The sequence below is a fragment of the Ascidiella aspersa genome, chromosome 2 (assembly GCF_963924565.1).
Source record: "Ascidiella aspersa chromosome 2, kaAscAspe10.2, whole genome shotgun sequence".
Taxonomy (NCBI): Eukaryota; Metazoa; Chordata; class Ascidiacea; order Phlebobranchia; family Ascidiidae; genus Ascidiella; species Ascidiella aspersa.
The window spans coordinates 15343613-15363868 of record NC_139448.1 but is presented as its reverse complement, the minus strand read 5'-3'; the positions used below and the strand labels follow the sequence as shown (position 1 = coordinate 15363868).

At 38.3% G+C, this 20256-nt stretch overlaps 2 protein-coding genes across 2 annotated transcripts in view; one reads left to right on the top strand and one right to left on the bottom strand.

Moving 5' to 3' along the window:
• Positions 1 to 7373, top strand: part of LOC146163920 (sodium channel protein 1 brain-like) — a 33633-nt gene extending 26260 nt beyond the window's left edge. Inside the window, exons 26-33 of the mRNA XM_083383125.1 lie at positions 496 to 687; positions 1318 to 1431; positions 1945 to 2215; positions 2673 to 2879; positions 3591 to 3836; positions 4499 to 4710; positions 5303 to 5533; positions 6110 to 7373. Coding sequence (XP_083239251.1) covers positions 496 to 687; positions 1318 to 1431; positions 1945 to 2215; positions 2673 to 2879; positions 3591 to 3836; positions 4499 to 4710; positions 5303 to 5533; positions 6110 to 7168 — 2532 coding nt within the window. The 3' untranslated portion in view covers positions 7169 to 7373. The remainder of the gene's footprint in view (positions 1 to 495; positions 688 to 1317; positions 1432 to 1944; positions 2216 to 2672; positions 2880 to 3590; positions 3837 to 4498; positions 4711 to 5302; positions 5534 to 6109) is intronic.
• A 743-nt stretch (positions 7374 to 8116) lies between these two features.
• On the bottom strand, positions 8117 to 18287 carry LOC146163919 (carboxypeptidase N catalytic chain-like). The gene is made up of 15 exons (XM_083383130.1): positions 18128 to 18287; positions 15246 to 15363; positions 14810 to 14900; positions 14469 to 14578; positions 14062 to 14174; positions 12593 to 12705; positions 12128 to 12295; positions 11756 to 11908; positions 11522 to 11686; positions 10656 to 10868; positions 10217 to 10316; positions 9437 to 9576; positions 8952 to 9051; positions 8548 to 8660; positions 8117 to 8477 (listed from the first exon to the last, which is right to left on the bottom strand). Exons 1-15 carry the CDS (start codon positions 18240 to 18242, stop codon positions 8430 to 8432), a joined length of 1860 nt encoding a protein of 619 aa, XP_083239256.1. The 5' UTR covers positions 18243 to 18287; the 3' UTR covers positions 8117 to 8429.
• Between the last annotated feature and the right edge of the window lie 1969 nt (positions 18288 to 20256).

Here is a 20256-nt window from a genome sequence, read left to right as displayed (position 1 = left end):
AACTTAATTTTAAACGAGTGGTGCTGTATCTTGGTGTAAAAGTTTATTTTATGGAATATAATAGAAAATCTTATCTATCTGTGTCCGTACTTTTTAGTGTCTGATTGGCTGAAATGGCGATTTTGAAAAGGCATTACAGAATACAGTTTCACATCTATATGTCACATATACCAATAACGTTCAACAATCATTTGTAAATTTGAAAAACAATGAAACTGAAATTTAATACAAGACAGAAAAACAGCAGAAAAAACGACATCAATTAAGTCACTGCCCGTTGAACAAAGCATTGGAACTGTAGGAAAACACATTTTCACCGCTTACAAAAAGTGTACGTAAAAGTCGTATTAGTCTCTAGATTCTATAAAATAAAAAAACTTACATACTATCTAGAAATAAAAACTTTCCAAGGGTTAGAGTCGTTAGATTATTAGTGGTTAATTCAAACAGAAACCCCAATATATTTGAACAATGATTGTACCGCTTCAAATAAAGGCGACGTTCGAGGGTTGGATCGAAATAATGGCGCAGTCTACCGATGTGGCGGGAGTTAACATGCAACCGGTTCGAGATCGCTCCCAGTACAGCACCATCTTCTACGTGATCTTCGTACTCATAGGATCCTTCTTCATTCTCAACCTGATCGTCGGTGTGATCATTGAGAGCTTTCAGAAGCTCAGCAAGCAGGTCGGTGTGTTGAACAGACTTCCGAGTAAAGTGCTGTTATAGTTGGTAGGGAGCCAGTTGGAAAGCCTTGTTATCGATAACCGCCGCAAATACTGTGATAAGCAATTGTAAAAAAACTCAATCTGAAAACCTTTCACCGAGGTTAATCCAAGTTTAAGTGATGTAGAAAGCCTTAACGACTTACCCCACTATACGTATTAACTCATCTGTTTGTTTAATACTCTAGTCATTGGTACAATGTTCCTTTTCGGCTCATATTGACAAAAAGTGGCACTTATTAGTGGTCAAGAAATGCTTATAAAATAATTGATCAATTAACCATTCATCCTCTTGCAACTTACCTATATTTGTTTTGTGCGATTTTAACACTAAACCGTACTTTTCTAAAAATCTGTTAAACAATTCGAAAAATTCCCAAACAAATAAGTAGATAAAAAGGCCATTCGCCTTATGAGATAGGAACTTTCACTGTAAGGTGTCAATACTTTTGCCATATTGTTGTATTTTCGTCATACTGCCCTCTCGTTTGAGAAACTAGGAGCATTTAGGAATGTAAACATTAAAACTTTTTTTTTTAAATTACGAACCATTTTAACTTAAATAGTCCTCAAATGGTTGTTTTGTTACTAGACGGATTCTAATTCAGCTGTGGAAACCCTTCTGACGGACTCTCAGAAGCAGTTCTATAAAACAATGAGAACAATGTTGAACAGAAAGCCGAAAAAAACGATTCCACCACCTGAGGTAAATGAATAATAACTTTTTTTTATAAACTTGTCTCCACTACATTATGAGGGTTTGTCGAATTTTTTTATAGCAGGCAAAAAATAAGCCACAAGTTACGCTTAAAAAGGGCAGTACATGGGGCAAATAATAATTCCAAACTTTTTGAAAGTTACAACTGATTTTCTCACTCAACAGGAAACAAGTTTTTTTTGCAAAAAAAAACAAGTATAACTTTCCTCAACCACCTTCGGCTTACCCATGTTGTTCCTTCTATATTATTTACATTTTATTACTCAAGTGTGTGCTATACCATTTTTGCTGCACAACACAATTTGCTGTAAATAAACATTCTCGAACGTTTCCTCCTTTTAAATTCAAAAATAGAGTCGGTTTTTGGTATACCAGATAACTTGATGTAGATAGATATTTTGTGCGCCTGAACTGCAGCCATTAAATGTTTTGATAAAACCGATAACATTTTTGTCTACACTTTTCGAAAATATGCGAAACACAATGTCGGTCTCGTTTCAGAACTGGTTCCAGCTAAAGTTCTTCAAGCTGGTGACCAACAGCCGCTTCGAGCTTGCCGTCTTTATCCTCATCGTGCTTAACATGGCCACGCTAAGCATGGAGCACTACAAGATGTCGGACACCTGGGTGTTGGCGCTGCGTGTGAGCGACATCACCTTCACCACTATGTTCGGCATCGAGGCGATCTTAAAGCTGATCGGGATGCGCTACTACTACTTCCGCGACGTGTTCAACGTCTTCGACATGTTGGTGGTCGTCGTGTCAATTACTGGTGAGGGGCTGTGGCCTGATATACGCAACAGTGACGCTCTAAAACATTGATTCCCAAACTGTGTGTCTCTAGAGATTGTCAAGTGTGCCGCGAAACTTTTTTGTAATTTCGGAACGTATAGTATTTGTATTACCAACGAAAACATTTTAGACTTAAATACGCACCACCCATTACAAATTAATCATATTGAGACATTTACATTTAGTTTGTCGTGTGTTATTGGCGATTGTAAAATGACTCTATTAATGTTCTGTTAAAAGTGTGCCGCGAAATATTTAAGATATTTTAGTATGCCGCGAATCAAAAAAGTTTGGGAATCACTGCTCTAAACGTGTTGTGCCCTCATAGGTTATAGGCCTAATACCCAAAGTGGCGGACTGTGTCAATGTGGGCAAATTCAGACAATATAGGTAAAACAACGAACTATATGCACAGATCCTAACGAAATGTATGGCAGGTTTCATCTTGGAGCGTCTGATTGCCTTCATCGTGTCGCCCACACTACTTCGTGTCGTCCGTGTTTTCCGTGTTTTCCGCGTTTTGCGCGTGGTCCGCGCCGCCCGGGGGATCCGCCGTTTAGTGCTCACCCTAATGATCTCCATCCCGGCACTTTTTAACATCGCGGTTCTTCTAAGCGTTTTCATGGTTATTTTCGCCATTCTTGGTAAGTAACCTAAACGAGTTTTGCAGTTAACCTTGTGTTCGTTATTCGTTGGTTTAATTTTTATGCTGAAGGAATCTGCTAAACTGTGAATTTGGCCAAAATACTGGTAATGCTTGTGATAGACTTAACATGAATTTACACCACAAAATGTTATTACGAAATGACGTGAAATGTTCAACATTCTACCTCACAAACAATGTGGATTGCTTTTAGAAACTATATGCAATAAATTACATTCAGGGGTCTTTAAACAATTGTTGTGGATGACAAAAAGGTTATAAATGTTATATATTTTACCTATAACATTGCAGTATGTCACTACACCTGCCTAGCGAGAGTAAAATTAAAACTTAGTTTTCCAAAAATACTTATTTTTTAGAGGTAGGAATTATAGACAAATTGAGCAATAAATGTGACACCCATTACCAGGCCAGATAATAACTTGATAGTAAAACGTGATTTTTTTCGATTGAAAGAAAAAACTTGACCACACGAGGGCTGATCTTACCACAAACTTTAAGACTTGAACTGTTCAGCACTTTAATTTTATAAAAGGTTGATTGGCTTTTCGTGCGAAATCGCCTTTTTTTCTGTGTCCCGTTTCATCGCCAAAGCAGAAAACCGTATTCCATTTACACGATAAAACCCTTTGGTGAACGGCGCAGCGTACAATGCTAATATTAATCCCATTAACCTGACATTTTCCGCCAGGCATGACGATGTTCATGCACGTCAAGCTCGAAGGCGCGCTCAACGACCTGGTGAACTTCCAGACTTTCGGCAACTCGCTCATGGTGCTTTTCCGGCTCGTTACCTCGGCCGGATGGAACGACGTGCTCGAGCCCTTAATGAACACCCGAAACTGCACCGCCGCCGTCGGCGACTACCACGGCGACTGCGGCGAACCGATCGGAGCCGTCATCTACTTTGTTGTCTTCATTTTCGTCGTCTTTCTAGGTCAGTTTCGCCTTACGTTTATTTGCTATTTTTACGCTGCATGGTACTTAGTTATTAGATGGTCTGTGCGGATTGGACGTGCAAACTGTGACTTAGTCGCAAAAAAACCCACCAACAAGCCGTGAATAGGGCTTTATAGTGGATATGTGTAATTGCCTATGCCAGTGTTTTAGGTTACGCGACCACGGAAAGAAACTACCACTATAGGTCTAAATGTAAAATAGTTTTACGTTGGGTCTGCACCGAAATCACAATAATATTATTTAGTCATCGATATTTTTTTATTATAGCAGGCAATAAGATATTAGGGGCATTTAGTAAACGATATGTTTTAGAATAATAAATTTGTAAAATATATTGAAAATATCCTTTAAACAGACGTTATAGCTTGGCCGCGAGGTTAAAGGAAAAAAATGTTGTGAATTTTTATCTTTGGAAACAAAAACATTTTGTGTTATAATAAAACTATTCAACAAAAGCATTAATATCAAATCCTATACCTTAACTAGTACACCTAAAATACCTATCTAACAAGAGCATTATTATTAAATAACACACCTGAATTATCACGCCTCAAATACCTTCCTAAACAAGAGCATTATTGCCAAACTTGATTATTTTACCAAAACGGGCCTCATCTTTAAAACAACGTTTCTGTTCAGTGATCGTCAACATGTACATCGCCATCATCCTGGAAAACTTCCACGAGATCTTCAAGCAGGACGAGAGCGGCGTGTCCCAGGGTGACTTCGAGACCTTCTACATGGTGTGGGGCCGCTACGACCCCAGGGCCACCCAGTTCGTCACCCTAACCGAGCTATCCAACCTACTTCACGACCTCCATCCACCATTTCAACTTCCCAAACCAAATCTGGTGAGCTCGAATTAACTTGTTCGACAAATGCAGCTGTAAGAAAAAACAGAAATAAAGAAAACGTTTAAAGCTTGCAATGCGTCCTTATTACAATTGGAAGTTTTGTCTTAAATCGTTTAACTTATATGTATTCACTTCTTATTACAATTGGAAGTTTTGTCTCAAATCGTTTAACTTATATGTATTCACTTTTTATGTGCTATATAGCCTTATTTTAATTTAATTTTGCCTTACCGTGCAGCTGACTGGAAGGTCCATTGGGCGCATCGCTGTTCCGACCGTATCGCGCATGAATTTGTTTCTTGTCAAAGCCCACTTGGCGTATTTTAATTTCAGCGCGAACGAAAAATAAAATTACTTATCTGAAAATTGTAGTTTGGATGATAAATAGGCATTTCGCAAGCGTTTGCTAACCTGGATAACCATACGTTCAAGGAAAGTGTATAAAGGTATAACAATATAATCATTTAACGTTATCGATATCAGGCACATGTTTCCAAGTCCTCCTCTTTACGTTTGACTTCCAAAAAAGTGTTTAAACAAAGCAGTCACGCAGAAACGCACTTTTTTCAACAACCGCATTTTTGAACAGGTGAAAATAGGCGCCCTCGATCTGCCGGTTCTCTACGGCGACAAGGTCCACTGCCTGGACGTCCTCTTCGCGTTGGTCAAGCGCATCCTAGGAGAGGTCGAGATATCAGAGGAGATGCGCCAGGAGGCGGAGGAGCGACTCCTCAAGTCCTTCCCAAACCGAAAGACCCTCAAGGCAGAAACCACCACGCTCGTGCTGCGACAGCAAATAAGGGCCGCCAAAGTCATTCAGGTGAGAGATGGTAATCGCCTAAATGGGGGTGTTATGTGTAGTTTGGCCGGTCCCGGTTGCATTCAAGTCTCTTTTTCGCATCTTTGGCTTGAACTACTTGCCGACAAACCTCATTTGGTGTGAAAGTAGATAGTCCTTTCTGGCGTATATATTTTGCACAATCTTGACATAGTATTGCGGCCAAAAAAATGTTTATCGCAAATCTTTGGCGGAAACTAATTATAGAATGTAGTCGGGTGGTCACGCCAGACTCAAATGCTCTTTCGAAAGTTTTTTTAAGTTTTAAACGTCACTCTTTCCAAAGGTACCACTTGCAATTTAAAAAAAGGCTGTACTGATGGCATGTTTAACTCGAAGTTTAAAATAACCGATCGGAATTTGCATATACTTGGGTAAACCTTGTTTTTTTATTTTCTACTTAACTGGCATCATCAAGCAGTGTTCATTCCAGTTGGAATTCGATGCACATTAGAAAAAATACATGGCATAGATAAAAATGACACATGGATTTTAGGCGTTTGTAAGTTTGGTTAAAATCGTCAGCAAAATGTCATCAGCATAGCCCCTTTTGCATAGGATGCTTGGAAGGCGTTTTCTGCCAGGCGACGAAAAGAGCCGTCGGATCACAATCTCAAATCCCACACCCTTCAACTGATGGCGCCTTCAAAATCCAAAGTAAAAACCGAAGCCACCCTTCATCGTATGGAGGGCGTCGGTGACCTCGTATTACCGTACGACAAGGGTCAGGAAACTGCTGATGTACCGGCGGAAGCTAAAAAGCCTGTTAAGGTGGTTACTGGTGCATCTAGCGCTGCTTCACTTGTTCAAAGTTTAGCGGCCGGAATGAAAATTCCGTTTGGCGAATCGAATTCAAAGGAAACGACAGCGACTGACAACGCAAAGTCACCTTCCGAAGTAAAACAAGAGCAAGAAAGAGCATCATCGACAGACGCGCAAGCGAAAGGTGCCTCTCAAAAGGCTGACGACTATCTCGGATCAGCGTCCAAAGCACCAAGCGAGAATACCGAGTCAAGGGATTCCAAACAACCAACCTTAGACAAAAGCGCTAAAGAAAAACAAACCGGCATTCCGCCTGAGAAAACGGACTCGATCCAGGTTACTGCGCCGATTGCTGGCGACGCCGCTACAAACGTGAACAATAGCAACACCAGTAAGCCAACCGTGAGACGTATCGGTTCGGCCAAGGCACGCGGGCTTTCCACTTTGGCGAAAAGCGACGCCACAACTCCCAAGCCTTCTAGGGCGGCTTCCAAACCACAGGTCAGCAACAGCAATAACAACAAGGAAAGCAGCGAAGGTAAGGGACTAGCCGGAAGGCCTAGCACGTCCACGGGTGTGCAGCAAAGGACAACAACCGGAGAAAAGACGCCGGAAATGCGACCCAAGACTTCGCTACCCACGAAAACCCAGCCAGCAAAGACGACTGAGAAGCCGTCGGCCAGCACGACCACATCCGAGACAAAAGTGTTCGAAAGCAGGCAGCAGGCCGCCACCAAAGCCCTGCAGAACTTCAACAGCGACAAACTTAAAAACGGCATTGAAATGAAGGGCCTTGCAAATTCAGGTCGCGAAATGCAAAAGGAGGTTGTAAATAAGCGAGGTAGCGCGTTATAACAGCAATCAACCAATTGTACCGCCTTCGTTTTTTGTTTTTTCACTCGTCGACGTCATGAGCGGTGTCGTCTTACTTTTCGTTTGTTACACAAATGCATTTTTATTTATTTTGCTCGTTTTGAACCTTGTTTCGTTCGCGCGCATGTTGGATTTAAGCCCACGCCGATGTGAAACCGTATAGCGTTGGATAATTTATTCCATAGAACGTGAAGTTTGTATGTTTTTGTTTGCTAGTGGTTCGTTTGAAGGCAAAAACCAGTGAGGGTTGAGAAAAACGGTGATAACAACAAAAATGTACTTGTACCTTGAACTTACTTTAGGTAAATCTAAGCAATCAAAGTGCATTCGTCTGATACAAAGCTGGTATCTGTGCCAATCCCATACCAAATTATTAAAGAAGTGTCAGCCATGATTTACGATCCAACATAGCAAATCAATCTTATAAGGTAAATTTATCAAAAAATAGTAGGTTTACACTTTACAACTAAAAGTACTGTAACTAAACGTTTTAGCAAACAACATGGCAAAAGATCTTATTTAAGCATAGCAATGCTGCAATTTGATATAGGCCTAAGGTCGAATCGCGATATATTTGTCAAAATAACAGGGTATCGGTATCGGAATAAAATAAATAAAAGTATAGTTCATCCAAGCAATATTCGTTACTCAGGTAAAAAAATATGCAACAAAATAGATAGAATAGCTAAACGGTAAACAGTGATTAAAAAATTACTAGAAAAATTTAGGCATGTTATTAACCTGCTTATCAGAAATCAACTAAATATTTTTCACACTTCATATTTAATATTTAAATGCGTAAAAAACAAATCAGAGGAACAACAACAAAAAATAAGATAGCGTTAAGCAAGCATACAAAACAGCGCCAGATGAGTAAAGGCATTTACATGTATTTAAAATGTCAAACCTTTTGCCTAAAGGTGCTTAAGACATCATATTTCATTTTTAGCAGAAAATTATGTTGTCACTAATTATAATTAATACGGCGAAATACATATGCAGTTTTGTAAACAATAATTACTTATTGTAACCTAGTTTTACGTGTTGTATGGAATTTTTTTTATTCCAAATAGCAATGAAATACACGAGCAGGAACATATTGCGACATTTATTGGTTAGCACCATTTCGAAATAAGTATTGTCGGTGCAATCTTCGAACGGAATAAACGGCTTATGATATAACATGTGATGTACAAATAATCCAAAACATACAGCACACAATCACACAAAGGTAAAAAGCAAATTACTTTAACTCCAAGTATTCCCTCAGTGTGAAATCGACGCGCTGAGCCTTAAAAACCAAAAAAGAACATGAAATGAGGTTGTTAAAAATCCTCGGTAATTTTATCAGCAATACTCACCTCTTCTGCAAGACTGACGACAATGGTTTTATGCGTTGGTCTGAATCCGTCGTGTTTGGCAGTTACAAGGTAGGTACCGGGACTCAGAAGCCTCCAATACTCACCTAGGTGCGCTGTTTGAGACATAAAAGGTGGTAAAATGTGCAGGTTGTTCTTTAGGACCAATACAAGAAGGAAAGTTGTAATCAAACCTGACTTGTGTTGAATAAGCTAATAATTTTAGATTTTTATAATGATTATACGATACAGCGCTGTCTTTTGAGGTTGGATGGATTTTAAACGACTTTAATTTTATTTCTGATATGAATACTAAACAAGTTCCCTAGTCTCTCTCCCATACTTTCCTAAATACTTTCTGTTCACTTATAGGTTATACTTTGTCATCTATACAAATTCGCGTGTACTTGTTGTCAAGTCATGGTCGATGCCGTTAACGTGGATAACTGCGTCGTGTAAGGCTGTTCCGTTCGTGCTCTTGACGATACCCTTTACTCCCCAGTGAACCTGCAAAAAACGACAGAATATTACTGCAAACTATAAGTAGGGATCCAAAAGCTCTAAGGGAGCATTTATCGTTAAGCCCATTACCTCAGTAACATAGGGAATTATATAAAAAAAACACCTAGGGAATGATATAAAAATCACCTAGTTTTCGCAAAACGTCTTGACTTGGTCTTCATAATTTTACCAAAAAGATTTGTCCAACGATTTAAGTCAGTTCAAAATAAATTGCTACAACACTTCAATGCGGATATTTTAAAATAATAGAACACTAATAGTAAACATTATTATCATGTTTTATTTCACGGTGTGTTTTTAGAACAGAAGGTATGTTGTCTAGTGTGTGACAACGTAATAGGTAACGAGTTTGCGAGACGCTATTACCAACCGCTTTTGTATACAGGATCAATGATTGCTTGTTGCTGATCCACTCGCCGTGAAGATGACTTGCAGGAGGAAACTTTACGCAGCCGAGTTCCATCGTCGTTTCAAAGCAGTTGCTATGAAGATAGTTGAAATCCTGCATCCCTTAATAAATATGGTAACTCGACTATATCAATACTGATACAATTTCGCAACAATATTCATAATATAAATCAAAAACAGCTCCTCTGGTAATTGTAATTGTTAACCAACGTTTCGGCAACCTATACAAGCCGCCTTCGTCAGGGTGAATGACACTGAACGCTCGTACAATAAATGGAAAGCAAAAAAAGGAAAAAACAGAAATAAACTCGAGCAACGAAACGATAAGAAAATAATTAGCGACTCCCTCTAGTCCTTCAGCAGATGCTTGTAGCATGCAGAAAACATCGCGTCAGTTTTGACGTTCAGGAGCTGTTTTTGATTTATATTACCATGCCTGGTAGCAACAGTTTAAATATTCATAATGTTAGTAATTTGTTTAATAATGATCTTTAAAGATTTTTTCAATGGATTTCAGTTAACCGAGCATACAACAGTTAAAAAAATTGACCCTGCCCTAATTTTCTGCATTTAAGATTGTGCCGTCTATAATCCTACAACCAATTTGCTTTTGTAATAAGTAAATAAACCACAACAACACGTCAATATAAGGAATTTGATTAAAAACAATTGACAGGCTATATTAAACGACACTAGACACCAACATTGCCCTGATAACCTATGCAGAATATTTCTTTCTTACCTCCTAAGAGACTATACCAGGCAGCTCCGTTTGTAATTCCACCTTGTCGCCCAAAGTAAGAACACCTGTTGAGTGTTGGACTGGACATTTTCCCGTGGTTCTATTACACAAAATGAGCCCGTTTAGGCCTAGAAGCAAAATGACATTCCACAAGGGGGCGAAAATTATATTGTTTGTTTTATTTTAATGGTTTATTTCTTTATTAAAGTCTAAGACTAGATTAAAATGTTATTTAAAATAAAATTTTGTGTATAACTGATATGATGTTACTATGAATGGATGCAAAGTTTACATATAAAGGAATCATGTTAGTTGCAGTCCAAATGTCACCATTTGCATTGCTGGAAATGTCGGTAGTACAAACAACGACATTAAGTCTGCAGCAAGTAGAATTCCTGCAAAAGGTTTGCTGCCGTAAAATCTCAACGACGCCACCAACCGTCGCATAGAGTGCGGAAAGCTGCCGAAAGACTCGGTCGTCGGGACACCTCGAGTAGTGCTTGTTGCGACCTCTGCCATATCGCCTCTTCCCTGAGCGCCTCACGTCGTACGGGTAGTTGGCCACCAAATCGCCGCCGTGCAGTTGCGACGAAAGCACAAAGGGATAGCGGTCTATCCAGTCCATAACCGCGAACACCTCCGGGTCTTTGCTCTGCGAAGCAAAATGACTACAACTGAAGGTCACCACTTTTAAAAGCCATTAAACAAACGTTGGCCACCAATTGCCTAATTTCCCGTCTGATCATTTCTAAGATTGCCGGATGGTGAAGAAGACTCTTATACTACTTTTGATCTTAGTGGCACAGATGTTTAACAGTTATATTTTAGAGCAGTGCTCCCAAACCAGTGGGTCTAAATGTTAACGTTTTCTAATCGATTGGGAAATTATTGAATTATCATGACGTACAATTTATGCAACCACATCACAAATACGTAACAATTAAGTATGTTGTGCCATATTAACTATTTCAGTACGTACGTCAGTAGTAAAGATGCATTTTTTATGTAAATTTGTGTATATTTGTGTGTTTGGTTATATCTCATTGTGACTCGCAAAATAAAACTTGCATTAAAAGTGGATCGCGAACTGAAAAAAGTGGGAAGCACTGTTTTAGAGCATTGCTTACGCGTTTATAGACAATTATTTGTGGAGTTAAAACCCTAAATAAATAAGTCACTAAAGAATAGAGATTAATCTATTTGTAGTCATTTACATAGCTTGCATGCCCAACAATATTTTACCAGTCATTCCAGTATTCACGGGTCGATTTTCCGAAATAATAAAACTTACTAGTTGATTGTTACCTGGGTGTGAGTGCGCCAATAGGATGTCGGTATCTTCAGGTGATTGTTCGGTCCTCCTTTTTTCTCGTATCGGTAAACTTTGGAAGTAAGGTCGGGAAATTGACGATTAAGGTCGTGGCCACGAGCTGAGAACCTCCCAGTTAACCAGTCTCTCGCGTTCGGTGCCTTAAATAAAATAAAAGTTAAACTTTGGCCTTAAAAGCTTTTGATTACTATTGGCGAAGTTCTCTGTACCTGTTTGTTTGCCAAATGATAACCATCCGGGTTCATGCACGGCATGATGTGAATTCGTGAGCTCGTGATCATGGCTCTCACGTCGGTATTGTTGTTTTGCCATTCTTGGCAGAAGAAATGTGCCAACTTTAAAAGCAATTCCTTACCCAGAACCTATATAATTACCGCAAAGTAACATAAAAATAAAAGTAGGTGTTAATTTTAGCCAGCTTATCAGAATGTTGTACATTAATGGGTGATGAATCATATTTCTAACAACGTGGAAAAAATATTTTTTTTGATATGCGTATTCCGTAACTTTTTTGTTACAAAAAACTCACAATACACAATTCTTGTTCATATTTACTTAAACATTGAGTTTAACAGCAGCACCTCGTTGCCGTGGATAGCGCCAATCCACTTGAACTCGGGTTCCAGTGCTTCGTGTTTACCAGGAAGGTCGGAAAACTCAAGTACGAGCAGCGATCTCTTTTGCACCGACTTGCCCACCGTATAGAGACGAGTAATATCAGGACAGGAGCGCACTATTTGTTTCAGGACCTACAAGTAAAAAATCATTTAGGCGGATATTACCTCAACTCGTAGACTGAAAGCTATTTTTTTTTATAAAAACACTTATATTCCAAAGTGCGAAACGAAGGTAAGCGATAAACACCCCATGAGGAATTATATGCACCCTTATGGCGGCCTATTAAAAACAATAGGAAAATGCAGACTTAGCACACTCCTTTATTTGAATTAAACTAATTGTTAGAATAATAATATTTGAAATTGTTTGCAAATATATGTGCAGCATTTCTAAAGTTTGTAGACCTTGTTTAGCTATTTAGTTCATACCTTCATAGTTGCAGCATAATCGTGGTGAATGTATGAAAAATTGTCAAGTGGTTTGTGGCTGAAACCATGATTCTTCCACACGTTATCAAGGTGACTTGATCGAGACAACGGAACTAGCAAACATTAAACAGTAAACAATCGTTTTTTGTTGATGGATGCCAGGAAAGAATAAATAAATTGAAATGGGTCCTGCTATTAACCATGAGCAAAGGGTAAAAAATGTCATTACCGCGATGACACTTATCATTACAGATGCATTTCCCCTACTGTTAACACCAAACTTTTTTCATAAAGTTCTGGATAACTGTAAGGACTGGCAAGCGGGTCGGTTATCTGTCAGAAATGAAGCTCGCGGACCGGATTTAAAACCTTGCGTTGTACCTTACTGACTTGTCTAATTAAGAAAAAGATAAAACAAAATTTTCAACAAAACAAATACCAGTGATAGGATTATAAAATTGTCAATTTAGTTAAAATTTTATCAAAATTTATTTGTATCCGACAAACATTTTGGCTTTTACAAACTTTGTCACGGGCCGTAGTTTGGAGCCTCCTGTTCAAGGATATAAAATCATATTAAACAAACAGTCTATAGACAAGTGGTTCTCAAACAGTGTGCCTCTAGTTATTTTCTAGAGTGCTTAGGAACGTTTTCTGATAATTGGTAATATCACATATTTACCTATTCATATTGCTTTGTCATGTATGAAAAGCAATTATCAAGTATAATGATAATATTGATTGAAGAAACTGTGCCGTGGTGTTTCTTTATTTGTTTAGTGTCCGCAAGCAAAAAAAAAACAATTACTTTATAGGCCTGTAATCAGTCGTAGCCAGTTGGCAAAAACAATTACTTTATAGGCCTGTAATCAGTCGTAGCCAGTTGGCATGGCAGCTGCCCATCAGTTGACATGTTGTAAGTAAATATTCGCTTATCCAAGATACTTTAATATTGGTTATAAAGTAAACAGGTATACTTTTTAACAAGTCGATAACTAAATGTATTCGTATTAAATCAGACGCGGATCCAGGATTTTGTATGGGGCATGATATTTTTTCAGATGTGACGTCACAACGTTACGTCATATCGTGGCGACAAGTGTTACATCTAAACGTGACGTCATGAAAAATAACCTTAAGAACACCACATAGTTAATTTATCTTGTTTAGGTATACGGTTACGTATGGTGTTACTTTTAATAGAAAAGCTTCGTTATAGAGATGTTATCGATTCGCGCAAAGCGAAAACGCCTTTTAATCGTTCAAGTTGCCAAAACTTCGATATTGCGATACAACGCAGGGCGCCTTTGTTCTAAAACTATTATACAAATCGCTTTAGACATACTAGAAAACATAATTCAGATTCGCACCAAGCCTGGAAAATTTTGCTTTGGTGTAGTTAAAGGGGACAAAATGTCTTGTTTTCCACGGCCACGTGCCCCTGGATCCGCCCCTGTACTAAATCTAACCTAAAAGCTGACGCGATGTGCGACAGACGCTTGACTCGTCCGAGTCCCGAAAGCTGTCGCACTCCAAAAACTCAGGCCACTCCAATCCATGAGCTTCGAGTAGATCTCTGCACCTAAAATTACAGCTTTATTGTGTTTGCTAAAGTTCATACCTTTGATTTTGAACTACACATTTAAACAGTAAAACTATATAGTAACGGGATTAAAATACTTAATATATAATATTTTGGAGGCATAAGTACTACATGACTTATATAGGCAACACTGATTTGAGGGTCAGATGAAGTTTTTGTTTTTGATGATCCCCATACCACGTTGTCTCCCATATAAATCAATAAAGTACAAAAAAACGTATCACACCCTTATTCATTTCTCCCAGTACTTTCGTATGTACGGTGTTGACTTACCCTGCCTCGACCTCCAAGCAAGTGCTTTGGCACGGGTATAAACCGCTTACGCTGATTCGATTCATGTAGAAACATTTCGGAGCCAAAACTCCACAGGCAAGCTGATATATCTGTGAATTCATTTTCAAATGGTGTGCAGGCGCATATAGCACTATAGGGATTTCTATTTGCACCAACCTAAAAGGCGAGCAAAAATATTTGCTTACACAGACAATCCAGACATGCTTTACATAAAATCTTTGCTTTCGGCAAAAAAAACACATTAGCGCGACCTAAACCATATTGATATTAACCATATTGTAAATCAGTGCAGAAAAACAAATCATGACAACATTATTCACCTGAATTTTGCAATCTTTTTCGATGTCTGACGAAAACATATTTTCGCGATCTTTGTTGCCACCTAGCGATTCCGATACATTTTTCAAAAACCTGTTTGTAACGTACATGACATGTTAAGCTTCATGTACTCACAATAAACTTTTAGATTTTATAACATCTAGTTTTACATTACTTTGTTTTGGTAAGCAAACATGTTTAGAGGCACAATTAGGGTTGTTTGAGTCGCTGACCTTGGATAAGGTTTCTATTAAATAATTTTTTTTCTAATTGTCAAGGAAAATACGTTTTTGATGACAGTATAATGAGTATTAGTAGTATAGCAAAACATTACTTTAAAATATCCTTCAATTTAAAAGACGTCCACATTACTGGGGCCAAAAAAATTTTAAGCTCAAGTGGTGCACAAACACGATATATAGTCACTGATGTTTATACCTGTATTCTGGCGAAATGATGATTTCTGCTTGACTTCCGTAGCCAAGTTTGTTCGGAAGAGCAATCCATCCTTTGGCAACACGTCTGCAGGCAGGTAGGTTTTGATATTCGCACTCTGCTGTAGTAAAAGTTTTTTTTTATAACATTTTCTCTCCAGCAGGGGCGGAAGCCGGAAGGGTGGCGCAATTTTGTAACAAAATTTCATTAACTGCAATTTATATGCATTTAACGCCACCCAAATTAGGAAAAGATTCACAACGCCCCCTTGTAACTCTTAAATGTCCACATAGAGGTGGTACCCACCTATAGGGAAACACTGAACTAACCGAATCAATCGATCAATGATGCAAGCAAGGCACGCTAAGAAAACAAATATAGACTGCGGTAAGGTTTGAACTCACGACCTCCAGCCATACTGGGACCGTCTTTCTACCAACTGAGCTACACAGGTTTAGTGCAACAAGAGAAACAACCATAAGACCATTGCTTGCGGCATCCTGTTAGAAACCACAACTTCATATTGAAGAGGATTTACAGTAACATGTCAAGTCAATGTAAAATACATACACATAGGTTGCCTCTGAAGTTATATTTAATGGTATTTACTACGTATAATAAATAGATATTTCCGCTGTAGATACTGATACTTTATAGATACTTTATACGTCTAATTGTGTGTTCCCAACGTAATCTATCTCAGTGTATCTCAACAATTTTTTTGCCGGTTTGCTACAGGACTTTTGGCTTGTGTAGTTTTGCCAACTTTACTTACCGTATGTAAATGCAAAAAATGTATGTAGGCTACTATTTTAGTATGTGAAGTGATTATTGTGTTCCTTCGCACTAGGATTATGCTAACTATTGTTGCCTTAAAATGTCCGATTTTCATACTAATATTTCCAGATTACCTAAAGTAACCCTGTATAATACTATATCTCCTTGAAAGTGTTCTTTATTATTAATAGCACTATAGTTAAAGGCTAAGGAGCACTTGTCGTAGAATAGGGTGTTCTTTTTTGTAGTGCAAATTTAATGCAGATAACCGAGACAAAAAACCCTTTTAGTTGTTTGCGAACCGTTTTTGTATGAATCTTGTTAAAAATAAATTACTACAGGCAAATTTTGTCGAGCGAATTATTTAACTTCCCAATTTGTCGTGAACACAGTAGTAAGACATTACATTTTTATTTTGATTGCAAATTTGCGCGAAAATTTGACTGGCAACAAAAAGCTTTATTCAGTTAATTGTTTTATGACGTCATTCTTAAAAGACTAGAAAAATGCTGGATAAGTTAACGGTTAGGAAGCGGATTTTGAGCTAAAAAATCTGGTATACCTATATATGCAGGGTTTTTTTAAGGTTTGGTTTGGGTGACCGCTAAGTAGTTTTAAGAGACCGCAAGTGTTTCATTTAAATACCAAAAAGTTGCAAGTCCAAAATTTGGGAAACCGCTGGAGAAATTTGGGGGACCGTTTCGGTCCCCCAAAACACCTTAAAAAAAACACTGCCTATATGTATTACAAAACGTTTGTTTCAAGTAAGCCGTGACCTCTAACCTAGGTCTATGCATAACAAAGATTTGTATATGTAGTATTTTTCTAAACAACCTTAAAACTATCTGATTGTAACTCTTATATACAGCAGGTGATCTACGCAGGCATACAGTTAGCAACACGCGTGATTATGCTGAATAATGATGTTTTATTCGAAATATTAAACAAAACATGAAGAGACATTTTCAACTTCGTAGTTTAACGTTGAGCAATTTCGTGAAAAAAAAACTAAGGGTTATATAGATTTAAATTGTTTGTAATTAGTACGCGTGACATTAAAATGTGCTGGTCATGCTCGTTGCTCAGCTGAATGTCATAATGAGATTGCGCGAACGGATAGTCTGGATAAAATATTGGGGTCACGAGTTTAATAGCTGAGTAAACTATCAGCAGACGGAATAACTGGTATATAAACGTTGGTACCGTACAATCAAGAATATGTTTTTCGTATTTTGTCTCTTGTCAAACAAAAGTCATGTATAAAATAGAATTTAAAAATACTGTGTCCTTTTTCATTGGTGTCAGTCATGGCCGCAAAATCTGAAGCCCTATTTATGTTTTTTTTTAACTTTTACGTCGGCAATTTAGAGCACTGTTTTGACGCCTAGGTTGATAAATATCCAGTTTCGTTTTTTTAAAACAAAAAGAAATAAAAACTTTATTGTGGGTTTAAGAACGATTTAGATCGCTAACAGCTGCTTAGTCGTTTAATATTGTAAATAATATTTTCACGTGGCTTTTACAACATCTATATGCACAATAAGTTTCTACTAATGACAAGTGATATGCTTGATTGAATCACTTTGATCGTCGACATGACGTTATGGATAACGTTAACCGCTAAAATATGTTTTACAACTTGTTTTTGGTAATAAAAGGCTTACAAATATATTATTATTATTTCCTGACACTTGCATTTTAAATCGTTAATTGCTACGAAAAACTACAGCGAATAATTTTGATTTTCTATTACGAACCAACACATAAATTGAAATTGGTGAAAATTCTAAATTCGTCGCAAGCAAAATGTTCGAAAACCACTACGCAAACACTGTATGAAAGTTGCCTACCTTTAAACTAGTTCAAGGCATTCAAATAGTTTTAGTTTTTTTATAATTGTCAATTATTGAAACATCACATGTGACATTAAAAGCATATTTGCTGGCGACAAAGTTGCACAATGACCTTTTATTAATCACTTCCGTTGCTACTGAAAAGCTGCTGCTATACCTGTGTTAAATTGATAAAATTTCAGCGCTAAACGGTATGTACAGAAACCAGCAGCAGAAACTTAATTTTAGTAACTCTATCAACTGTTCACTACTGACCTGATTTAGCAATAGATTTGTAATTCATCGCACTCGTCCGTACTAAATGTAAAACGATTATAGTCAAACAAGCGCTGGACATCGAAAAATGCCTCTTTACCTTTACGGACGACATTACAACCTAATACGAAGTTTTAGTCCCAAATAACCTGTGTTGTTCTGCAGGCAGTTGCCCGCGATTTGGTTGAATGGATAAGGAGGTATTTCGCGGATGGGCGCACTCTCAGTGAGGGGTTAAATTGTGCAATCCAAACTGAATACAGATTAAAATATACAAATCAGAAAATACCCAAAAAATGTTCAGGATGCCTAAATATTATTTCATGTTTTTGTCATGTATTATTATCAATACAAAACTTGGATGATAGGGTTCGTTGTGTCGGAAGGACGTTAAATATAATATAACGTATTAAACTTTCACGATATCATTTTCTCTATAACCTTAACCGGTTGGCGCCAGAAAAGCAGTTGTCATAGTAATATTTTTTTTTATTTTATTGAAGGTACGATACAACATCGATTCGGCGAATATAATTACAAAAATGTTATAGTCATGCAAAAATGTTATAGTTATTACTATTAGATGGGCGATAGTTAAGTAAAGTCTATAAAATGGCCAAACTCAAGTAAAGCCTATTTCCACGAAAATAAGGACCAAAGCAACGGGACCAGTAGTTTTAACAGACATTTTTGAAAGCTGAAGTTTCCTGTGGTTCAATACCTCCGTTCGACGATGCTGCTCTTTTATCTGGAAGGAAATATCAAAACGTGTTTATAGTTTCCAGTTTTTTGACGCCCTATTGGTGTTATCGTTATGGTAGGCCGATGACCAGTGATTTAAAAAAGTTATCGCAAAAAATAGATCACAATTAACACGATAAACTTTATTTATAAAGGCTTTTCACAATAGCAATACAAAACATCATAAAAAACATCTTACCTTTGTCTGTTCATTTGGCATAAGACATCAATTCTCAGCTGATGTTTTTTCGTCTTTAGGGTTATGTTGAATCTTAACTAGATGGCCATACCAGTGCGATATCGAGTTGCTGTATGCACACATTTTCTCATACAGTGAAAGATAAAAACCGTGCTTCAAATTCGCACAATCTTTACCTCCACTGTGAAGAACTTGCTGCCTGGTTCGACATCACGCTCCAAAGCAAAAAACGCGTTCTGAAGCCAAAGCCAACTTCTTTGCGTCCGACCTCGCACTTCGTACCCCTCTAAAATATTAATGTCGCAAGCTGTGAGCATTTCTGTAGTCAGCAGCAAGTGTTAGTAAAGCTGTGGCCTTAAAACAGTTGCTGACCCAACACTGCACCACGTACAAGCCTTCCTCCTGTACAACATTGCCTAGCTACGTTTTAAACCCTTAAAACCAGCTTGATCATTTGCTGTTTGGTTGCAACACTACAATTGCTGGAATACTGTGGGCCACAGTTTATATAGTGTAGAAAAATCAAAATTAGCCATTCGTCATTGTTGACTGAAAGTTCCTGGGCAACAGCGGAATACGCTGCTGTCGCGTAATACCCGCACCCCGCCCTAGCGCTAATGCCGCGAACACTCCACTCACTGGCACGTTTCACTGCGCGGACTGACATTCATCAAAAGTCTCTTTGCGTGCGGCTCGGATAACGGAAAACGTGCGCATCTATTACAGCACGGATTGTGCGCGACTATATGGGCATCCTGGCGCGCTCGGGATCCAAACAAGCCGGTGATGAATGTTTGAATTCACCTCGCCTGCTGCCGTTTGCATCGGATGCGCAAAAACAAACCCGACCAGGCCGTTTATTATGTCTCTCATTGATAACTGCGCTGGCGCATTTATGAATTGCGTTTTCCTGGAAGTACCGAGGTTACGACATATTCCGTCATGAATCACACAAGCCGAATCGCTGGCCCGACGCAGGAACAGGCACAATTTGCGTTAAAATCAACACCTAATAAAGTCAAATGCAGTAAATACTGCAACAGGGGTGACCGCTGCCTTGCGAACCGGCTTTTCGTGTTGCTTCATGGGTGCGCAACAATGAAACTGCGACGACCCCGCAAGCCTTAAGCGGCGTCGAGTTCGCGACGAGCTTCACGACACAGGCTGCAGGCCTTGCTAAACAAAAGTT

Coding starts and splice junctions, on each gene's coding strand:
- LOC146163919 (XM_083383130.1), bottom strand. CDS start 18,242: ATGTCGTCCGTAAAGGTAAAGAGGCATTTTTCGATGTCCAGCGCTTGT. Junction 9,052..9,436: donor TGATCCTGTATACAAAAGCG/GTTGGTAATAGC, acceptor CGTTTTTTGCAG/GTTCACTGGGGAGTAAAGGG. Junction 8,661..8,951: donor CGACCATGACTTGACAACAA/GTACACGCGAAT, acceptor TGTCTCAAACAG/CGCACCTAGGTGAGTATTGG.